General features: G+C 40.2%; 1 protein-coding gene across 9 annotated transcripts in view; it reads left to right on the top strand.

Moving 5' to 3' along the window:
* Positions 1 to 22,875, top strand: part of AKAP13 (A-kinase anchoring protein 13) — a 213,876-nt gene that overhangs the window by 177,296 nt on the left and 13,705 nt on the right. For 8 of the 9 annotated variants that reach the window (XM_032194918.1, XM_032194915.1, XM_032194916.1 and 5 more), the window contains 13 exons: positions 463 to 588; positions 4,539 to 4,581; positions 5,315 to 5,420; positions 10,603 to 10,774; positions 14,098 to 14,165; positions 15,251 to 15,317; positions 16,892 to 17,027; positions 17,809 to 17,921; positions 18,939 to 19,085; positions 19,577 to 19,827; positions 20,493 to 20,618; positions 20,726 to 20,843; positions 21,387 to 21,635. In XM_032194918.1, coding sequence (XP_032050809.1) covers positions 463 to 588; positions 4,539 to 4,581; positions 5,315 to 5,420; positions 10,603 to 10,774; positions 14,098 to 14,165; positions 15,251 to 15,317; positions 16,892 to 17,027; positions 17,809 to 17,921; positions 18,939 to 19,085; positions 19,577 to 19,827; positions 20,493 to 20,618; positions 20,726 to 20,843; positions 21,387 to 21,635 — 1,722 coding nt within the window. The remainder of the gene's footprint in view (positions 1 to 462; positions 589 to 4,538; positions 4,582 to 5,314; positions 5,421 to 10,602; positions 10,775 to 14,097; positions 14,166 to 15,250; positions 15,318 to 16,891; positions 17,028 to 17,808; positions 17,922 to 18,938; positions 19,086 to 19,576; positions 19,828 to 20,492; positions 20,619 to 20,725; positions 20,844 to 21,386; positions 21,636 to 22,875) is intronic. The other variant, XM_032194919.1, reaches the window with a different exon arrangement.

Genomic DNA, 22,875 nt, shown 5'->3' with positions numbered 1-22,875 from the left:
GCTATACGCAGCAGCTTCGGTGTGTTATTTAACTGCAAAAAGCACCATTAAATAAATGTCTTGAGTTGTTTTAGTTTGATTCCCTGGCAGTTATTGCAGTGAGGCAGATGCCCTTTGTCCAGAGATCCACTAAGTTACTGCTACTTTGTTTGGGAAAATTACTGTTCTCATGTAAATCTTCATTATAAGTTCCTATGAAAATATACCAGCAAAATGTAATGAAAACATTTAGTTATGCATGCAGTAAGACCTGCATCCTCTGAGGCCTGCATCCTCCAAACCTGCATCCTCTGGAATTTGCACATTCTTAATTCTTTGTTTCTTGTGCCTTTTCTGAAGCCAGATGCTTTGCAGACATTTCCTTTGCTTTGGTTCTAGTTTGCTTTGGCTGCTTCCTCTCCTTTTTGTTATTAAATACATTTTCAAGCATGCTCTAATGTCTGCTGTTAACCCACTTCTCAGCCCAGGGCCGGACTCGACCATCGAGACGGATCTCCTTCTCCTTCAGCATCTCTCCACTCATTCCTAAGTCTAAAACTCTCTTTTCTATTGGCTCTTCTTCCAGTGATGAGGAGGAGGAGTTGGATAGTAAGTAATCATTTTCTGTGCATTGCAGCCATTATGGGTGGAAACAAAGGGAAATCTGTTTTTCTGCTTCAAACCTTGAACTTTCACCTTGCAAACACCAGTCTAACCTCTCCATTGCATGATGTCTAACAGCAGTATCTTAGTCCTGTAACTGAATGCTAACTAATGGCAGAATAAAAGGATTATAATCCAAAGCGTCTTGTACGTCAGTGCTGTCAAATCTCATCTGGTTAGTTTTGGGTCTGTATCCACTTGGCAAATGTTACTGTCTGCCACTCTGGCAATATTGTCATAACCTTTGTATAAAAATTAAAGTATTTGTCTTAAGATCATTTCAATGCATTGAGTTAGCAGGAGGGATAGATCTCTACCCTCTGTATGTGAGAGTGAGTATGTTGCTTGGTGGGAGTAGGAAAGGAAGATAGAAAATCTGCTAGTAAATTCTGAAAATCTTAGCTACAACTTCACAGTTTCCCTGCTGAGCAAAAAACAGACATTGCAGCCAAACACCGTAAATTATCAAGGTGTTCATATTTAGGTCCTGATGTTGAAATTGGAATAATTTTGTCAGGAAATAGGCAAGTGCTATATGCTAGCTTTTCTTCCTGCTGTAAACTCCCCTGTTAAAAAGAAACCCCAGTAAGGCAGAACCTTGAATTTGAATTAATCATTTAACCTCCTCCTTTTTTTTTCTTTTTCTTTTTCTTTTTCTTTTTCTTTTTCTTTTTCTTTTTCTTTTTCTTTTTCTTTTTCTTTTTCTTTTTCTTTTTCTTTTTCTTTTTCTTTTTCTTTTTCTTTTTCTTTTTCTTTTTCTTTTTCTTTTTCTTTTTCTTTCTCTCTTTTTTTTTTTTTTTTTTTTTTTTTTTTTTGTAAGTAGGCATATCAAAAATACTGAAGGTGCTTCCTCTTTCTTAAATGTGTTTTATTGGACTGCTGAAATAAACTGGAAGATAACTCTCTGCCTGTAGAGATCATTCAGAACAGCCTTGTTAGTTGGTTCAAATACACCATTTGCAAGGAAACCAGCCCCCATCCCTCGTACCCATACTGGGATGGGGGAAATTCCTTTCCCGTGCAACAGATTTTGGTAACTTCCTGAACTGCAAAATCTCACACCACCAAATACCTGTTGGAGGTAGCTAAATTCTCCTCCTTTCCACTCCCAGCCTTCACTGTGGGTTTGTCCCTTGCTACAAGCCCTCTGCTCTTCCTGGGTGTCATACCACCTGCATCAATATTTAAGGTTCCTCCTCCTTCCCTTTTGCTCTGTCCTTCTCTTCTGCCTTAACAAAAGGCACAGTTTGTGGTCCCCACAAAGTGAGACATGTCACACTCCCACGGCAAAAAGTATTCTAAGCTAAACTTGTTGGGAGATTTATTTTAAGCATCCAAAGAGTTAAGTAATTCCTAATAGGTGAAGGCATTTCTGTTCGTCAGTATTTATCCTTAATGCTCTTTAATGGAGCTGCTGTTACTGATGAGTATTTGAAGTAAAGTCAGATATTGTTTCCAACAAGAATGTTGCTTTCTTTGCTTGTGTTATTTCCCTCATATTTGAGGGTACTGTGGTGACTTTATATAAAAGCTGGTTTAGCCACAGCTATTCATAAGACTGCTTTGGCAGTGGGCATTTTTCACGTAGTAATCCCAGACCAATTTATTTATTTGTTCACATCTTCAGGGTTCATTCCTCGTAAGAGGATGAATGTGTTAGCTTGATAGCATCATGTATATAAGACGGATTTCAGATATCTGGACAAGCCAGTATGCATTTTAGAAAATACAAGGTTATTGTTGTGAAGCCTTTGGATTTTTTGTGCCACAGAAGTTTAAGAGCTGCCTATATGAAGGGGTTGCAAACTGGTTTATTTCATTTGCAATATGCTAGTCTTGTTGCTGCACAATGGATTTTGATGAATTATTTTAAGTCCAGCAAATGTGAAATAATTTTGATGGGTGATGCAAGAGATGTTCAGATAAGTACCCCAAAATTTGGCTGCTAACACAGAAGTGTAAGGCATACATAGAGGTCCTGTATTCAAAGGCCAACTAGCGTATTTTGTGGGCTGTTAGTTTTAGCATTTCAGTTTTGAACCTGGCCATGACAGGAGATGCGCACCATGAAGGTGAGAAAATTTGTGCTTTTTTATGCTCATCTTCATGGGCTTTATAGCTTGCAGCACAATATTGATTGTATGATGCTAAATTATAACCTAAAATATGAAATCATAAACAGTCTTCCACTGTGGTTTTTGTCTGGATACATTTTGCCTACTGTCAAGAATCTCCAATTTCTACGATAAAAAACTATTGCAGTAAAAGACATATAGCACATAATTGAAGATCCTGTGCAATGTGCTTTTTGAAGGTGCTGAAAAACAGGCATGAATATTGAATTATTATAGCTCTTGATTCAGTGCTTTGTATTTCTTACGTTAACTGCAAAGAAACAAAAGGTTTGTGGAATACTGAAATCCATTCAAATTGGGTAATCTATTAAAAAAGGAAAGAGTAAGAAGGCTTGACCCATGTAAAAGGAAACCAGAGCTGAAAAAGAGTCACAGGAGGGCTAACCAGGGACAGAAGCTGGGAGCCTGCAAATTACTTGTGTGATCTTAGCAGGCAGTTTGGTAATAAATAAGTACAAAAAAGGAAAGAAAGAGGAAAAAAAAAAGAGGAATATAATCAGGAAATTAAAGTGAAGACTTCATTCAATATATGTTACAATATTACTTAGATGTTTTAGGGATAGATCATTAATTAGATGAAAGGTTTCGCAAGGGAGATATTGAGAGACCTCCAAGCAGGGATTAGGTAATGAGGTATGCCAGTATTTTAGTTTCTTAAAATAAACAAGTGATATTTCTGTCTCAGACTGTGCTGACACAATGAGCAATTAGGAAAATGTGTTTAGGATCATAAGGCATAATACTGTATGCACAGTTTTTCCTAATGTACGTTTGAATACAGGACCACCTTTACATCTGTTGTGAAGTGGCGTTTTCGCATTCAGCCGTAGCTTTGGTATGTTAACAGAATTTGAAGTCAAAGGACTAGTTTTTGTACAATGCATATGCAGAAACAAAGTTGTGCTTCTTGAAGTTCAGTTGTGGCTGTGAACAGTCCTTGTAGTGAAGAGGTTTTTTGTTTGGTTTGTGCTTTGTTGTTTTTGGTTTGTGGGCTTCCTGACAGGCCCAGTTCCTCCAGAGAGACCCTTCTCTCCTCTGGATCATTTTGTCACGATTTTTCAGTATTCTTCAACAGTTCTGGTAAATGATATCAGCTACCTAATCTGCTCCAAATGTGTTAGGCAAGCAGGTTTCTTGTGGTATACAGAGAAATTGTGTCATTGGCAGGGCTTCGGCTGCATGTCGCAAGTCAGACTTTCCTCAAGCAGAGTTTTGTGTGACTGAGCTCTAAGTTGGTAACGTTTCGTGGAAAATGGAATAAGGCTTCCCTTGTTTCCCGTACTCTTTATGAAGCGCTTCAGGATTTTGATGGGAAAATGAACTATAATTTTATCAAGCAGCAGACTTTTATACATGAATCCCGGATGTGCTGCACAATGGGTTCTTTCTAGTGGTGTATAAATAAAAGTATTGTGGCAGAATTATTCGCATTTCTACATATTGTGATTAAATTGGCAGTTCTGTATCAGATACCCTCATTTACTAGCAAAGTTAACAGATGCACATCCTTTGCTTGATAAATGAAGAATGATAAAAATACTAGGTAATCTTTCACCTCAGCATCTAATTTGAGATCACCTAAGGATAAGGGGAACAGACTTTATCCTGAGCACATGAAATCAATTCTTAAGCACTCACTTCTGGTAAACATGTCCCTTTCCTCTTTAACTGTCCAAATATGCAAGCTATGTTTTTTAAAACAGTGAGCTAAGGCAGACTGCAGCCTAACATCTCACCTCCCATCCTTCCACTCTTTTCCAGGTGCTCCGGCGTTCGGCGGCCCCGCAGGTTCCTTGGTGCAGAGGTATGGTTTTCTGGGGTTCCCCATCTCTTCTGTTGCTCAAATTTGGAAAACCAAAAGAATTCCTAGCAAAATCCCAAGTGTCCGGGTTGTGCAAATCTGTCCCCTATGGATATTTTAGATGACACGATATGAAAGTTGTCTGATTTAGGTCTTATCTCCAACAAGACTTTGTGGTTTCTTCATAGATAATAACACATCAGGCTATTTGTTATTCAACCATAGTAGTTTACCCAGATTTATATTTTATGCTGGAAATAGTTGTTCCCGATTTTGGTCAAGTCTGTCTGTGTTACGTTAATAATCATGGTTTTGTACCTCTCATTAAAGGACGTATGCATGTCTGTCCCTTCTGTCAGCTCCCAGCCTGAAATAGGCTGGGCGCTGACGATTAAATGCTGAGACTGACTGTATGTGCCCAATGGGATAGACTGCCCCTCTAAATAGGCTCATGCTGCAAGCAGCTTACTCGTTATTTGGCCATTGGAGCAGCAGAGGGTGCTGTGGTATGGCTTGAGGATGGAGATTACTTAAAAACAGATAAAAGGCTTCCTTGATTGGCATTTTGCCTTTTTTGCCTTTACTTTGCAATCTCTGGTGTAACACTATAAAGCAATCCATGACCCTCTAGGATAATACATGCATTTGTCCTTTAAAAAAACATCTATCCACTTAATATATTATTTGGGAGGAAAAATTAAAAATAAAACCCAACCTTTTTCTTTTTCGATTTTAGCATATCTGAAGAGAGCAGCAGTGTCCCCTCTGGTAAAAGTGCAACAAAAGTCAGTCGTACCTTCAGCTACCTCAAGAATAAAATGTCCAGCAGCAAGAAAAGCAAAGTAAGTGCTTTTTTTTTTTTTTTTTTTTTTTTTAATTTTTACAGCCATGAAATACCTATGGGTATCAGAGATTAATTTTGTATTTCAGTGTGTTTCCATAGGGTGGTATTTATGTCTTTGCCTGACTTTCTTTTTCCTGTCGCAAGGGGAGGATTTTCTGTGTGGTCGTAGAGAAGAGCAACATGGGAAATGTCAGCAGCCCCAAATTAAAATGCATCCAAGGCGAGGTTTCCTGTGCAATGTTTTTGCCTCTTTTCCCCACTGAATTGTGCTTCATTTATTATAGAGAATAGATTGTGCTCTGGCATGAGTTATGGTTTTGCAGTGACTGATGGGTCTAATTTTTGCAGAGCCTGAGAGGTGTTTAATAAAATGAGGACAGGAGCTGTAAGAAAGGACTGGCTGCCGAAGCTTGTATTGTCTTTCCCTTTTATTTCTACCTTTGCCACAAAGTTCCTGTGCACTGCTGGAGAAGTTGCTCAGACAGTGACCTTGAGAGATGGCCAATATTTATATTTTCTCCCTTTTCTGGAGGAAGTCCTTGAAACCCTAGGGTTGAATTTTCTGAAGGTTAAGTGCTTTCTCAGCGCAGCTGAATTTCCTGGGAACAGAACTGGCTATAGAAATAATTACATTAATGGTAAATACTTTGCTAAAACAGGCTGTTTTTCCCTTAGATTGTCTCCTAAAGATGAATGGTTGTTTTGTTTGGTTGTTTTTTTGCTTGCTTGGATTTTTTTACTTGAATCTCAGCGCTGTTTACCATGTCTGACAGACAGAAGATAACACCATCTCACCTCACAGAATGCAACGTATATTATGCAGTTAACTGATGTGTAGTTACTGTGTTGGTAAGTGCTATTGGAGGGCCCCTGAGACATTAACTACATCTGATGAGAGTTTCAATAGCAAACAGGAAGCAAGGCACAATGCATGGTGCCTGTCACACAGTTAGGATTGGATGAAGTGTGTGTAGAGGGGAGGTGTCACACTATCTGCACAAGCAAACTCCATTTTGCCATTTCCCATCTGATCTTTCAGCCAGAGTGTTCCTGTAACATAGGGGGGGTTGTGTAGTGTAGAGGCAAGATGCTAATTTTGATAGATATTTTTAGAAGATTGCATCACATTTGCAATGAGTTATCAGCTGTAATGAGGTCAGTGATTCTAATGCACAGTTCCTCTTTATGGATCTGTCTTAAAAGACACAAACTGCAGCTGCAGGCAGTTCTGAGCTACTGCTGAAGAGTTTTAAAACAATGCTGTTCTCTGCTGTGAAGTACAACATCCAAAAAAGTGTTTGCACAAAGTCTTCTATGCAAAGAAACCTCTATGCAAACCACTAGCGAGAAGTTGTGGGGCACATTGCACAGACTGTGCACAGGACTGGAAATTCATTCACTGCTTCTTGCAGTTTGGGTGCACAATCTCTAAGGCAAGAACTGGACATAAATAACAGATTTTGTTGGGACGGGTAAGAAAATACACCAGATCCTTGCTTGCTCTGCCTTTCTTAAGTAGGCGCGGTCCATTTATTTCACCCATTTCATGATTGTGTTTGAAACCGTTGATAAAACAAGAATCGTTCCAAAATCTCAACCATCATACATACATTAAAAATCGTAATACATAGCAGTTCTGTTATTTTTGTTAGCTAGAAAAACATAATGTCATTCAAATTACAATTTCTTGTCTGCTCCTGGTGGAATGGTTGCATTACACACACTTTTGGGCTTCAGCTGTACATTTGAATAATTCAACCTAAAAATTCTTGGGAACACTGAATTCTCAGAAGCTTTGAGGCTGGTTAAAAACTGTAAGAGTTAAAAAGAAAAACAGCAAACCTTGAAAGAGGAAGTTGGACAGGAAGAGTTGGTTTCTGCTGCTGTCTGGGCTGTCAGGAGAGAGAGAGAGAGGCAGGCAGGCAGGCTTCAAGTTCTTTCCAACTAGGTTTTGCTTTTCTCCAAACCTGGCTTCAGAAATGCATAGTTTTCTAAGATTAACTGTAAAAATAAGGCACTTTTGAGAATACTAATGGCAGTGGCTCTTCTTGAAAATGAGTTTTGGAAAAGTTCTGTTTAAAAAAAAAGGAAAAGAGTATGTTTGGAGTATTAACTGTAGTGAGGATACTGGTATAAGCTTGTTTGTATTTACCCATCCACTTCATGTTATTTAGGGATTAGTCAGTGAATCTTGCAATCAGCAGCATGCGCTGCCTCACGTTTGTAAAGTCTATAACACTCTATATCCCTGTCTGTTAGAAAAGCATACTCGTTTTATTCATTTTGGTAGAGTTTCTGGGAAATGACGACATAAAAATTAGCATGAGTAATGTCCCTTCTCCTTAACTTGCGTGGTTATTGGGCAGTGTTGTTCCACCAGCAGTTTTAGTTCGTGATAGGAGTTTTGAGTGTTCAAAGGGCTAGAAGAAGGGGACCGCTGCTGACCCACAGAGCAGGAGGAGTGCAGGTATATGAAGCCCTTCTCTCCAGGGAATCATCTGCCGCAATTTGTGGACTGAAGTACTACGTAGCAACAGTGAGGTTTGTTCAAATTTACTTTTTGTATATCCCAAACATCACAGGGGGGTTGTTTAACCAATCTTTCTGCCTTTTAAAGGCGTGGATCTAAATGGATTTATATCTTCGACGGTATTAATCCCATCTTTTCCTGCCCGTACTTTCATTTGATTTTATTTTTAACAGTGGGAGCTAGGGCAGGGCAGGACGAAAGCAGTAGTAAAGTAGCTAATATCATCTTGGAGGAAGTTAGCGGCACTCGTCCCGCCCGCCCTCCTCCCCCTTTTGCTCAACTCCTCGCCGGCTGCCGTCCCCGGCGCCAGGGCTCTGGGCTGCCACCATGGGCTAGCTCTGCTCAAGAGCAGCTCTCCTGCCCCGGGGGAAGGATGTCAATAAAATGGAATCGATTTTCTGAAGTTCCCCAAATAACAGTGAAGCTGGTAGGACTTAAGCACTGGGAGGTAAGAGCTTCGTGGTTATTTTGCAGCAGGGCAGGCTGCTGCAGCACATAGGCTGTTATTTCGGGCTGTAAAACCAAGTTTCTTTACCCGGATTGTCTGTCGGTGCATGTCGGTGCAGCATTGCAATGTCCACCTCTGATAACACCATTAAGTGGTGCTTTAAATCATTCTGGCAGCTCTGATAGAGCAGGACAATGTTTTTATTTTTACAGTCCTTTTAAAAAATGAGTTCCAGTAACTGTCACAGCCAAGAAATAAATAAATAAAATCTCGTTCTGAGACACTGTTTCAGTGTTGTCGCTAGCATCCACTGCATGAAGCTCACTGCTTGCTCCTTGAAGGTGGTGCAGCGTTTCCTGTTTCTCACTGGGCAGTTTAGCTTTAACTGAAATGCTTTTTACAGTGATTTTTTTTTGATGAAACGATATTATTCCAGACTGCAGAATTGCTGGGCTTTGCAGTAAGCATCGGGTACAGCTGAAACATAGCGTGATGAATCTCCTTTCAGCATGGTGTTTGCAAGATCTGCCTGGAGCAGTGGGTGATATTCTGTCCTGGGGCTTCACAAGTGCTGGCAATGGAGTTGGTTCAATGCTGTCCCCAAGAGTTTTAGTTCATGAATTGGGCTGGACCTGGTTAAAGGTGGCCAGGTCGACAAAAAAGGAGTGGGGCTGGGCAGGTTTGTACGGGATGACAGTGATGGCTCCAGGAGGCAGAGATGTGCTGCAGAGCAAGCACTTCCTTGCAGGTTTTCTGCTGCAGGCAGGATTATTTCATCCCAGAATGCTCTTATTTTTGTTTATTTGCAGGATGAAATAGCATTTGGGGTCGGTAAAGAGAACTCGTGTCTGTGAGGCTTTGCAGGGAGAGACTGATGCTGACATTTTGCCTTGGGTCTGCTGGGAGAGGGGAGACTTCAGGCTGGGTTACTAATTATGTGAGCCTGTCATCAAAGGCACGAAAGTTTCTCTCCTGGTGGCTGCTGAGCTCAATAATTCTTTTAACTGCTTCATGGCAGTTGCTCACACAGGCTGCTCTGCAGCTCTCTGAAATTTAGGTTCCTCCTGTGACAGTATTTAGCAAAGAGCATGTGGCGTATAAATAACAGAAGTCAAAGATAAGCGCACAGGAACCCTTGCCAGTTCATGGTTAAGCTTCTCTTTCAGATGCTGTGAAATCTTCAGTAATAGTTAAAATACAGACTGGGAGATGAATAGCATGATGAGTGCTTTGTAGGGTGGTATATAGAAAAACATGGAGTCACTGTAATTCAAATTTGGAGATTTTCTGTGGAGTTTCCTTTAAAAATTATACTGTAAGCCGTGTTTGGGAGACCATGAAATCCATGAAATGCCACAAGAGACCTTTTTAAAAAATTTTAGTAGCTAGCAAGTTTCTGTCTCAGGTAGGGATAGAAAGATAGGAAAAACTACTGAAAATCAGAGAAGTTGGCTGTGCTTGACATGTTTCCAAAGACAGCTGAGCAGCTCAGAGGTGGAACTGTGGCTTCCGGAGGACAAGCTGATGTTTTCTGATGTTGCTGTTGTTCCTCAGTCTCTCTGTGATGCCATATTTCGAGGGTTTGTGAAAGATCATTTCCCCAAAAAGTATACTGGCTTCATGTATTCTCTTGGGGTGGCATGAAGCTGTTGAAGGTGTCAGAAGGAAAAAGGAGGTGGGAATAATCCAGCAGTGGTGCTATACCATCGCCTTAGAAGGGCTTGCTTTCTCCATTGCTCATGCAGTTGCAAAGCACAAGACTTGTGATTGGCTTTAAAAATTAATCATGTTGCAAGTTCGATACACATTATATGTGGTGTTTTGTGCTTAAAAAAAATCATTGAAAGTGCTGAAGAGATCATTTAGAGCCTGGATGAAAAAAAAAAAGAACTAAGTCATTAAACCAAGCAAATGGCAGAAGTCAAAGTTGGAAGAAAATAGCTGCCTTCAGAGCAGGCTTGGTTTCATCTCCGCTGGCAAGACACCCGTGCAGAGGGCCCTGCGAGTCACTGCTGTATTAATCCTCTTCCATGGGAGCCTTTAGCTGGTACTTTTAATCAAGAGCTATGCAGACACATGGCCATTGTTACGGTGTGCACCGATCGATATCGTCATAGCGCTGAGGGCAAACACTGAAGAATTTGTAACTAGAGAATAGACCTCTGCAAAGTGACGAGGCATTCGTTCATTTTCTCTTGGCAGGAAAAGGAGAAAGATAAAGAGAAGACTAAAGAGAAAGACAAAGATTCCAAGGAGAAGGAAAAAGATAAGAAGCTGTTAAATGGACATCTCTTCACTGCAACCTCCGTTGTAGCCCAAGCAACCTGTTACCACTGTATGAAACCTTTCAATAAGGATTCGTACTACTGTGCAAGTAAGTCTTGTCTTCTCTCCTCCCCCCCCCTTTTGTTTTTTGTTATATCTGATGTGGGAAATGTGAACTCGGTGCCATATCGTTCTCACGCTTTTAAACACTGGTGACGTGGGGCAGGAGGGAGGCTTTGGAGCTGGTGATTCATGCCATGATGGGGTGCCTTGTGGAGCTGAACTGAAGTGAGTCATGGGTGCATGGAGCTGGCCTGCAGCCTCCTGCCTAGCCCGTGCTTGGACAGCGTGGCATCCCGCGGGGGTTTCTGCCTCTGCTTGTCGAGATGGATCAGTCAGATGGAGGACTTGGGTCATTTCAGCTGCCTGGTATGGTTTGAGGCTGAGGTGCTTCATTAAAATTCGTATGGGACAGAGAAAGCCACCTTGGATCGTGGCTTTTATTGCCAGTGGATGTCCCACACACCTCTGGTATTTTGCTTTATATACTTTAGTTATCTGAAATATGACTTCAGTGAGCCCTCAGCAAAAACGTAATATGAAAAGGAAACGCTAGCCCTTTCTTCCTTTATATAAGCTGTTGTGTCACAGACCGAGGGGCAGCTACCTGCATACGTGTGAAGCACGTGTAAGACAATGCAGGCCGTACAGAAACCACAAAGTGGGGTTTCTATGAGGTTGGTAATTGTGTTCTCATTTCTCATCCGACAGTTTCGCATGCCTGTAACTCGATAAGGTCAGCAGCGTTTATGTGGTCATGACCAGAATGGTGGCTGGTTTATGCTGCAACCCAAAATTTTAGAACACATAGATAAAATGTCCTGTTCTCAGTGCAGCTCAGGACTCTATTCTTCACTGTTAGTAATGTATTTTCTCCTCTAGCTTAGAGGCAAGGCAAAGCGAGTACAGGAATGGCTCTCAGGCTGGGGCAGGAGGCTCTGCCTCTCTTCATGCTGGTGGTTGACCAGTGCATGAAACATCTCAAGTGAGGGGGGGCAGGAGCAGATAGCTGAATCCCCAGAGGCAATTCAGAGTTTCCTGAAAGAGAAGAGATTTCATTGAACTTGTTTGCATGAGCCATGCTCTGTGTCAGCCTGATGGGAAATGGAAAGCATCAACAATTACAGGCTTTCAAATGCATCCTCTCCCTTTCCCTACTCTACTTTCTTAACACCCTTTTAAGCTACTTAGAAAATAATCACAATTTAAATTTGTATGTCCTGGCAGGTTAAAATAATCCAACAATGTCATGTAGTAGCACAAGCTATAGTAGCACAAGTTTTAGTAGAAATATTCTTTGTTTCTTTTCAAGGTAAAATGGAAAGTGATTTTATTTTTTCTGCATTGTCCAGAAAATGAATGTTACAAAGGAAGCCTGATTTGAGCCCAGACTGTTGTTGCACTCACGTCTGAGTGTGGTCTGTACTCACATCACATCTTAAAATAGGATACTTAATGCCTAGAAAATAACTGATAGACAGCCGCAGACATTCTGTTGTTCCTGTGCTATTGTAGTCTACTTTTTTTCCACAGAAGTGGCAGTGCTTTACTGCTACCATCACTGTGTCTCACCTGTCGATGACTTTCTCTGAAAGCTTTTCAAAGGATTGGCTCATTTTAAGTCAATGTCTGAACCTTTCAGTGGCACACCCGCTTCCTAAAACAGCTAGCCAATGCTGAAAGATTTAGCATACTTGAAAAGAAATGGGCAAGCAAAAAAATGTTTTTAATGAGCCTGTTCTTTCATTATTTTTTGTGATCAGTGATGCAGAAAAGAAGCTTTTTGTTTTTAAATTATTAATATTAATGATATGGAGGAGCTAGAGGAACTTCTTGCTTTCTGAAGGGCTGAATTAGTCGGAGGAATAAAGTCCCTGAAAATAGATTTTTGATCTAAAGCATGCCATGATAACTGCAAAATTCTTTATTGGTAAATAGCATATATTCAGGTTTTCAAGGCTTGAGTTTGAATTTTAAGGGTTCTGAATTGTCTCACTGCCTCTCTTCATGTGATTTCAGTGTCAGACACCAGAAGTGTGTTCTGCCTCTCTTCCTTGTTTGATCTGAAAAATGATACTGCTTGTGGGGTTTTGCAAGAGTATGCAGGTTTCTTTCTGTCTCTCTTATGCTCAGGAAGTTGTGGGACATTGATAGAATAGCAACGCCCTATGGCCTTACTCTTTCCTCTCACAAAATATCAGAAGAATGACTGGCTTTTATGAAATAGGCCCAAATTTAAGAAACGTTAGGAATGTGAGAATAATTTATCAGTCTGAGCAGGGACATTTTTTCCTTTCATTTCATATTTCTTTTAGAAATAATTCTGAACTGTACACTTGCAATGTAATTTACACTTTAACACAGTTCATGAATTGTATTTTGTGTTTTAGTGAATTAATAGAAATAACAGGTTTTCTCTAAATTCCTGAAACTGATTTGAATTGGAGTTGTGGTCTTTCATCAGTCAGAAGAGTTAATGCTTGAAACCCAGTTATCATTTATGTATTTTGAAAAACAGTGGTTTTGTTTGTGGGTTTTTTGTTGTTGTTTTTTTTTGAAAACTTAGATACCCAGAAACATGCTGGAGACTCTCACGAAAAGGTGGCAGACTCTCATGAAAAAGAGGTGCAACATTTGCTCAGTGCAGCAAAAAAAATGGCATTAAAGCCTGGTGCTCATTGCACTGGTGAATGTTGTGGTTTCAGCCCCAAGCAGTGACTTCAGGCTAGCTTAGCAGGAAGTCCCTACCTCACTGATGCTGTCACCTGGCAGATGCTCCTCTTGCCTTTTTCTGATAATCCTGTAGTACAGCAGCACTCGGTTCCTGCTCAGTAGATCTCGGTTGTGATATGTCTGGGTTTGTGTAAAATTATTTTCCTGTCCTTGTGCTGCCTTCTGAATCCCATAGTCCTAGCCTTGATAAGAACAATATTTGTATTTGAAGAGAAAATGCTGGCACTGCAGTTGGTTTCTCTTCTGTCTCCTACTTCTGCTTTCTCCCTTACTTTTATTGCAGAGGCATTACTCCCATCTTTTTCCTTTTTTTCTCTTTTATTTTGTTTTAAGATCTGCTAGGACCTGGCAACGCTACCTTGCAATGATTTTTAAACAGAATTTCCTATTAATTCCATGAGGAAATCTTGGTAAGAAACAAAGGGCTAATTATCCTGGAAAGCAGCCTGTCTGCCAGTATCTGTAGCTACTCATAATCTACACAGATTGTGTAGAAATTTGTAATTTTCAATTGTGCTAGATAACAGTTCAGAATACAAACTGCAAAAGCTGACATGGTTTATGTGTTTTTTCTTTAATTTTTGTTTAATGATGGTTTTTTTTTTGTTTGTTTGTTTGTTTGTTTTTAACTTTTGACAGACTGCAATGCAATTGTTCACAAAGGCTGTAAGGAAAGTTTTGCTTCTTGTGCAAAAGTGAAAATGAAGGTAAGAGATATCATCTACTTTACTACATTTAAAAAAAAAAAAAAAAAAGTTTAAGCAATTTAGAATACATCTTCTAAAAGCACATCCAAAAGCTTTCATCTTGTTGAAATGCCCTGTGCAATAGTGAATAATTTCTCTAAGCTCTCCTATAATTCTTGATACATAGGCAGTTGGTAGATTAATGTTGTTGTCCCTCTTGGAGACCTGAAAAATATATGTATTATAGGCTGGTTTTCTTAATGTGTTCTGTGTTTGGATGGCATCAGAATGACATATAATGCTCTGGGACTCTGAATACTCCAGGTCAGCACCACAGGCTGTTTGTAGGGTGCAGATGCCCTGCGTCATTCCCTCTGGGACAAAGGGACCTTTGGGTGTGATGGTCTGTCCTGTGCTCTGGGTGGTCTGCAATGAGGAGCAAGGACAGCACACCACAGAGAGAGCAGCAGGCTCTGGGAAGAAGTAATGCACAGAGAAACTGTGATGGTGTCCAAAACTTGAGATTAGATATTCCCAGAGCAAATACCACCCTTCTTGTGCATGTTTAAAGCCTATAAGCATATGATTAAAATAATAAAAAAAAAACAACACATCGCTGTCAAAATTCAGGGGTGCCCTGCACTCGTAAATGCAGTATCTCTTAGTTTTTGAATGCTACATCCTGTAATGTGGCATCATGTGTATATATAATGCATAATGACATTTATTAAATATGTATGCTGTTTGTATGAGTAATATACAGAATTTGGACTTGTTCCAAATGTAAGGAGCTTCTTCTGAGGTATGGTTCTCCAAGCTAATTCATACAATTATGAAGAAAGTAAGAAAATCTCCTGCATGATTTTAGTTGTTCTCTTCAGTAGTCAGCCCTTCTCTTTCTTTTTACTCTTTACTGCACATTTCTCCATATGCTATTTTCTGATTGCAACCACTGTTGCTGCTGAGGGTCACGCTGCTATATGGAGAGGAGAAGTAATCTGTTCTGAGGGATTAAGAAAAAAACAAAGATTTTTAATTGTTGGTATGTTGCACAGCCCAACGGGAGAAGGGAGGAAAAATTACAGTGAATTTCCTTTTTCTTTCAGCCACAAAAAGGAATGTTGCAGGCACATGATACCTCTTCATTACCCACAGTAACCATGAGAAACAAAAGTAAGAAAACTTCCTTTACCTCTGTTTTGTTGATGGTCTCTATCTGCTGTTCTTAACTGTTGTAACCAACTAATACTTATATTATGAAAGATAAGCATTTAAAAAAGCGGGTTTGAGAGCATTTTCTCTGCATGGTGAGCAATGTTTGGGATGTCAGAAGTTGTGCTAAAGCTGCACAGATGGTTTATCTGCTTTCTGCAGTGGCCTTATAAATTTAAGCAAATGTAAAGTCATGTCAAATTTGGAATAGTTGCCTGGCTGTTCTAGCTTTCTAATGGCCTACTGCTGAACACTCTGCAAAACCCAGAAGATACAGCCTATGTTCACGTGTCTGGCAGAAAAAAAATAGGAGTATTGTATTAACAGAAGCTATTAAGCTTAAAAGTTGAGAGGATGTTTGTTTAAAAAATACATTTTTTAATCAAATAGTCTTATGCTTTGAGGAAGTAAAAATAGAAAGTTTAATTTTGAATGGGAGCGATGCTGACAAAATGTTTGTGGCTGTGCTGAGATGTATGCTGTGCTGCAGAGCTACCCAAAGCAATGGATGGCAAGGAATAGGAATGAAGTAGTCCACATAGGTTTAGTAGCATCCTGATTAGATAAACTTGTTTAGGGGTAGCTTGTAGATCACTATATGGAACCACGCTGTGTGATACAGGCATACACACTGTGGTTTTTGTCATGAAGTTCAGAAGTATTGCTCCAGAAACCAGAAATATATTTGAAGATGGGAAAATCTAAAATTAAGATGGAAAGGTTAGTCAAAGTGATGGTGTGAGATAAGGATTAGTGGTTCTCTGTGGAATGTGCAGGTGGAAAAAACAATCTTAAATGGAAGCAGGAAGATGGATGTAACTGTAGGATCTCCTTGCCTACAGAAATTTGAAAAAACAGCTCAGTAGATTGCTTCATGTGATCATTTATTGAAAAAAATTAAATTTGGTTTCCAAAGTGTATGTTTCTGGACTTGCAGATTCCACTCTGCTCTTTTAGGTACAGTGCAGTCAGTTCAGCAAAGGCATCAATGTTCTTTCCTGCCTAAAACACAGCAGTGCTTAATTTGCTAAGAGCTCAGTCTCTGCTTTTCTGCTTAGTAACACTGTTGGACTTTGAAAATACCACAGGAAAAGATAACAGTTAACGAATTCACTTTGGCTGTCTTTCTACACAGCAAAACTGAAACTTAAACATATTGTGTCTAAAGAGGGTAAAGTTTTCCAGATAGCTCTGATCACTCATGCTGCATTTAATAACATACATGATGTCTGAATTTTGTTTAAAAGTATTTGATGGACCAATTGTCACATTTTATATTTGAGGCAAATTCCAGAGTGCATAGGGACTTTGCTTTGACCAAGTCCTGCCTTAACATACCACAAGAGTGGTTAGGGAGAGGCAGAAAGCTCAGGCTTCCCTGCAGTTAGGGCTGTATCTAACAGCCACTGATCTCCCAACAACAACTCTAGAGAGAAACGGAAGTGAATTTTAAAGCCTGGTTTCATTAAGTCATCGTTGTTGCAGCTAACAATGCAGTCGCATGAACTGACTTTTCTCTGACACTTCCCTTGCAGGTTCACAACCTAAGGAGCGCCCTCGTTCAGCAATACTTGCTCCTGACGAAAACACCGTCACCTCGATATTCAATAACAGGAGATCCCAACAGACTACAGCGCTTTCAAAAAGTGTCTCAATACAGAACATTGCAGGGTAAGGTTTCCGCCTGTGCACGTGAGTACTTGGGGATTATCTGATGCTGTAAGCGTGGAGAAATTCAGATCTCATTAAAATAAATTTGTGATCTGTGTTAAAGGTGCAAAAGAGGATCACAAAACCAGAAATGCCCGTATTATGTATGATACCATCAGCTGTCTTCTGCACAATCAGATTATCTGTGTTAGGTTTAGTTGCGGCATGAGCTCAGAGGCATCTGACTTGGCCTGGTTATATCCAAGGTCACTTCAGAGAGATGCTCTGGGATCCAGGAAGAAATTCTTGCCTTGGGCTTGGTACTGTGTGAGCACACATTTTCACAGCTCAAGTATAACATTAACTTTTGTGTGTATAATGATAGGGTGGATGCACAGAGCTGCAGTCTTCATGGCAATTTAGGAATGCATTATACATAATTAATTACAAAAACAGAAGTAAATTACATTTATGGCTCCCATACTACCTGCATATTGAACAATTGTACAAACAGAGCTATTGCATGGACTGGGATTTTCTGATCTTGCTCAGAGCAACAAGTAGTAAAGACTCTTGGATAGCCTTTTGTATTACATTTTTGCACTGTCTGTTCCAGCTTTCTGAGTCCTGATGTGTAGCTGTTAGGAAATAATTAATACAAATACATTTCTGTACCTAACTTTGCAAGACTTGCTTTGGTTTTCAGCTTGTGTTTAAAAATGCATTCCTCTGTGTACTTGAAAAGCCATGTGGCTGACTTTTTGAAATCATAAACAATGTTTTGTGTTCTGTTCTTCTGCAGAGTTGGGAATGACGACAGCTTAATACACACTTGGAAATTTCTGTCCCAGTCAACAGACTCTTTACATAAAATCAGCCGGGTGAATGAATCCATGGAATCACTAGTTGATGAAGGTAAAGCATCCCCATGGTATTTATAGCAGCAGAAAGGTCTCGGTGCTGCTTTCCAGAAATAGAAAACCTATGTTGTCATTTCAGCACAAGTTTTTCTCTTTAATGGACAATTACAGTGCATTTACTGTAACGTTAGAATATTAGAATGATAAACTAAAACAAGGCCCCACATTGTAATTTCTTCAGCATGTTGAACTGTGGGAAAACATTAAGAAGGTTTCAGTTACTGTTGAGTTACTTGGAATTTAGCTTGAGGACAAACATTTCCTCTTGTGTTTTACTCCTCTGGCCTGTTCATACAGCCACATATTTTACAGTCTTTACCTTTTTCATGCTGATATATATGTTGGTTTTTTTTTGTTTCCCTCCCCAGGGTGGGGAGGGAAAAATGCTATTGCTTAGTTTTGTGGTTTTAAAAGTGAAATCATTTAAATTAATTTCTTAACTTTATTTTTATACATGAGGCTTTCTAGGATATAATCAGTATTCTTACATCTTAGCCAATATTTATCTGAAAAAACAGAATTATATTAATTTAATAAGGGCTAAACAAGATCATGCTGGTGGAGACAGAGAAAATTTCCCATTGCTCCATAATTGAGCAGTCTTTCTTAAAGAGGTGGATGGATGCAGTAGTTTGCAGATCTACTTGCATCAGTTCTAGCTTTCTAAGCATGACAGCACAGCCTTTACATAACTCTAAGTTCTCTCGATTTATTGATGTAAATGAAGGAAGACAAATTACACGTTGTATGTTAAATAATCCCTTCTCTTTTATCAGAGCTAGAATTTGGTCTGCATGAAAACTGTGAATTAGCAAATAGCTTTTAAAAGAGCTTTTCATAATCTAGTCCTTATGTGGTATAATTTCATATTACCATTTCTGTATTAGTGAAGGAGAAAGTGTATAATGTCTGTGATATAACAGAGACAGCCTAAACGTAAATAAACAAACGGGAATCAAACAATTGGGGTAAGTTACCCACATCTTTCTGACATTTACATTGCTTTGTGAAGGTGCAGACATGAATGAAGGACAGCTGATGGGAGACCTGGAACTAGATTCCAAGCTGTTGGAGGCAGAGTCCTGGAGCCAAGTAGTGGACAGCAAGTTCCTACAGCAGCAAAACAAAGATGTTGTCAAACGGCAAGATGTCATTTATGGTGAGGCATACATGGATGTTCATTTTTCATTCATTTTAGATGGTTTCTTAATATACTTATGCACATGTATTTGGGAAACGTCAAGTCAGTGACTAAGAACATAGACTTTGATTGCTTTGTGGCCAAGATTTAATTCCTGAAATTCTTAGAAACTGTGTGTTCTGTGAAAACTTCGTCTTTCTGCCTTTTGCTTACCTGGAATCCATCAAAAATAAATAAAAATAGAAATCGCTTCTTCCCATTTGGCTCAGTTACAGCACAGCAGCTAGATAGCAAGTCGTCACCTCCCTGATTCAAGAGCCATCCTGCATGGCAGAAATGAATTATGTTGAGGCTGGCAGAGAATTACCTGACGTTAAATTTTCTGATGCCACTTAGAGAAGTCCAGTTAGCTCACTTGGAAGAGCTTTCTAGTGACAGCTTTTCCTTGTACTTTACACCCAAGTGTTCTGCTGTGACCTTGTTTTTGACCTTGTTCTCATCTTATGCAGAGCTAATGCAGACAGAAATGCATCATGTTCGCACCCTGAAGATTATGAACGATGTATACAGTGCAGGGATGTTGAAAGAACTGCAGTATGATCAGCAAATTGTGGACAAGATCTTTCCCTGTCTGGAAAACTTGCTGCATATCCACAGTCACTTCTTCCAGCGGATTCTGGAAAGGAAGAAGGAGTCATTGGCAGACAAAAGTGAAAAGAACTTTGTTATCAAGAGGATAGGTGACATCCTGGTGAATCAAGTAAGCTGTGGAAAATAACTTGCATTTCTTAGAGCATATCTGGAAACCAAGCACTCCTGTCTTCTTGCTCCTCCTCTTCTACTTGTTAGACAATCACAGCTGATGTCTCTTTGCACTTCACACACATGAAATCTCTGCTGCTTTTTTAAGCATTTTTTGCTATTTGAGATGAAGGTGTAGTTATGAAAATTTATTTTGTTTATTTTATGGGAGAGAGTAGCATTCCATAACAGGCTTAAAATGGTTTGACTCATGGCTGAAAGGTGGGCAGTAGACCACAGTGAAATGTGCACAGTGTGTTTCTTGGCTGAGTTACTGACCTGATGTTTAACTTTGGGTAGGTCCTTTTACTTTTCTTTATCTGTGTTTTCTCCTTTCCTCTTTTTACCTACCTTGCCCTCATTTGGCTTTTAAGCCCTGTTGAGGTAGAATCCCAGATTGTGTGTTAAGTGTGAATGTGGTGAAGTCACGAGTCAGTTCTTTACTTCTTTAAGAACTGACTTTGAAAAGTCAGTTCTTAAATCTTTAGAGATTTAAATGGTTGGTTCAGAAGACTTTGGACTAATTTGTTTTCATAAAGCCCTCTTGAGAGACTGGCAAGCACTGCTGGGATATTGCACAAACAGCTCAATAGAAGTCGGACCTTTGTGTCTCGTGTCTTTCAGTTCTCTGGTGAGAACGCCGAGCGAATGAAGAAAACATACGGCAAATTCTGCGGGCATCACAATGAGGCAGTAAATAATTTCAAAGATTTGTACTCAAAGGACAAGAGGTTTCAGGCATTTGTCAAGGTAGGACCTGGTAAAAGAGAGACAGTTGATAGGAAAACAAATATTTCCTTTCTACACTCTGATAGACGCTGTGCTACAAAATTGAAATTTTCATCTTTGTTCCTTAGAAAAAAATGAGCAGCTCCCTGGTGAGACGTCTTGGGATTTCTGAATGTATCTTGCTGGTAACACAAAGAATCACAAAATACCCAGTCCTGTTACAAAGGATACTGCAGTACACCAAAGGTAGGACCAGTTCCTCTTTTCTAAGTCTGTATTTACTCATCCAGTGTAAATTTCCTGGATCCTTATCCACTGAAGTTAATTTTCTTATGATTGGCTGACTAATCTAATCATTATTGTCTCACACTGCTGTATTGAGATAACTTGAGTTTTATATCTCTGGTTAGGATTAGTTGTTCAGGTGCCTTGATTTGGTTGATATGTCTGTCTTTAGCTAATTATGGAGCAACATGCTTAGAGTACAAAGTCTCCCAGTTTGCTTTTTCTGTGTAATGGCTAAAATATGTGGTTGGTTTGTGTATTTCATATCTACTGTCTTGTATACAAAGTATATTGGAACAGCCTCCAACCTCAGCCCTCCATGTGAAAGGTTTTGTGAAGCTTTCTTTAGGGGGGAAAATGCAACCTGACGTGGGAAAATACTAAAAAGTTATAATGCAGGAATTTGGGAGGGAGAACATGAAGGAGGGAAGGAAGTAAAATTGGGAAGTTAAGAGTCCACAAGGATGAACTCAAATGGAGATGTTTCTCTCTCTCTTTTCAAAGAAAATGAAGTGGAACATGAAGACTTGACTCAGTCATTAAACCTTGTTAAAGATGTGATTGCTGCAGTCAATAGCAAAGTCAGCAACTATGAAAAGAAAACACGTCTTGATGAGATTTACAACCGGACAGATAGCAAGTCCATCATGAGGATGAAGAGCGGTCAGATGTTTGCAAGAGAGGACTTGCGACATCGGAAGCTCATCCGAGATGGGCCTGTTTCACTGAAAAACGCAGCTGGACGGTTAAAAGGTAAGTCTGCTGCAGGGGCCACAGATTGCCTTCCCTCTTTGTAGGATTGCTCCTCGGACTGGCATCTCCAATGCTTACCTGTTTGTCTGCTATGAGAGGTTTTGACAGCAGCTTTCCCCATGCTGCATACTCTGTTTCCATCGCAGTTTTTCCAACACCTTTTGCTGTTTCTGAGGTGACCCATAGCTGCTTTTCCACCTGGTGACCAGACGCCTGTGGAAGATGCAGGCTGCAGTGAGGTGCTGGGGCAGTCTTTGGGCCAGGAGGATGCTGGGGCTGCAGTTGTCTGGAGAGTGAGTCAGATCTCTGTGGCAAAATACGCATGTACAGCGATTCCAGGAAGCGTGCTTGCTGAATACGAAACCCAGCCTCAGCTTCCTGGTGACTCTACCCGCCAGCAGCCCTGTATCTCCTTTGCTGTCCAGGCTCAGCGTTACCTATCCCAGTTTCACTAGGCCTTCAGGTGTCCCAGGCATTTATTGCTTTTAAACCTCTCCAGCTGCTGACGCAAGCTGCTCAGGAGAGGCTGGGGAGGCTCTGGTGGCCCTGCAGCTGCCTCTTGCTTGGTTACGTGTGTGTCCATGTTTTCTTGAATTGCTTTTTGTTTATCATTGCATGGAAGCGGTTTCTCTAAAGTGCTGTGCTCTAAAGTTCTCGACATGGCACTGAAGTTCTTTACTGAGTTGAGCACTAAATCTCCCAAGCAAGCCTTAAGCTGGGACGACAGCAGTGGTTAGGGCTCAGCAGGAAGGCTGGGCTTTCTTTCTTGCAGCTGATTTCTTTTTGCTCCCAGCATCAGCTGATTACACCAGGGTACTTAGGCATGAATGGAGATGCATAGTCTGGTGATGTGCTGGGCAGTGAGGCAGTGATAGGCGAAATTCCAGATCAGATAGGATTTATTTTGAGGTTTTGGAAACAGGAAGTTTACAGATGGTTTCCAGGCTCCCAAGATTGCTATTGATTTTAAATGGTGGATTAAGCAACTTATGCTGTGATTGTGAAATCTTTCGATAAGTACAGGCTGCATTTGCATTTATAAGTCATAGAAATGCCTTGGTCTGTAGTGCAAGCTCCCAGGGAAAGCAGGTCCTACAGACAAGCAGCAGAGCCCCGTAGGAGAACAGCTGGTTCTGATACTTAGGCTATTTTGTGGTATTTTAAGTGGAGCAGAGAGAGAAATTTAGAACTTTTCTTGGATGTTTTTAGTGTTTCCCCTTTTGCAGAGTGCGCAGAAAAT

Source organism: Aythya fuligula, chromosome 11, assembly GCF_009819795.1.
Source record: "Aythya fuligula isolate bAytFul2 chromosome 11, bAytFul2.pri, whole genome shotgun sequence".
NCBI classification, from domain to species: Eukaryota; Metazoa; Chordata; class Aves; order Anseriformes; family Anatidae; genus Aythya; species Aythya fuligula.
This window is presented reverse-complemented; position numbering and strand designations above follow the sequence as displayed.